The following is a 256-nucleotide window of genomic DNA, read 5'->3' as shown; positions in this document are numbered from 1 at the left end:
GAAGATGGTGGTGAAGATGTTCTGGAAGCGTTTGGGGTCAGAGTAGCGGAACAGTGCCCGGAGTACCACAGAGAACAGGACTGGCTGTTGAGGACCAAACCGGCTCACGGGGTCCTCTCCCCCCTCTTCCTCTCCCCTCACCACCCCCAACTTCTGATTCCGCCTCACCACTCTGTCCATGACAGCACCTCATGCTCCCACCCAGCCCCACGACATGGATACAGAGGCAGGTAAACATGAGGATGAGGATGGCGGT

The 256-nt window shown here is 58.2% G+C and overlaps 1 protein-coding gene across 1 annotated transcript in view; it reads right to left on the bottom strand.

The window, feature by feature from the left end:
- The window catches only part of CATSPER1 (cation channel, sperm associated 1), an 8,020-nt gene that overhangs the window by 4,396 nt on the left and 3,368 nt on the right, over window positions 1–256 (bottom strand). The window contains exons 8-9 of the mRNA XM_010837839.1: window positions 223–256; window positions 19–80 (exon numbers count right to left, since the gene is read on the bottom strand). Of these exons, the coding sequence (XP_010836141.1) occupies window positions 19–80; window positions 223–256 (96 nt within the window). The remainder of the gene's footprint in view (window positions 1–18; window positions 81–222) is intronic.

This window comes from Bison bison, unplaced genomic scaffold (genome assembly GCF_000754665.1).
Source record: "Bison bison bison isolate TAMUID 2011002044 unplaced genomic scaffold, Bison_UMD1.0 scf7180017864080, whole genome shotgun sequence".
In the NCBI taxonomy this organism is placed as follows: Eukaryota; Metazoa; Chordata; class Mammalia; order Artiodactyla; family Bovidae; genus Bison; species Bison bison.
Note: the sequence above shows the minus strand (reverse complement) of the source record. Positions and strands in the feature narration are given on the sequence as shown.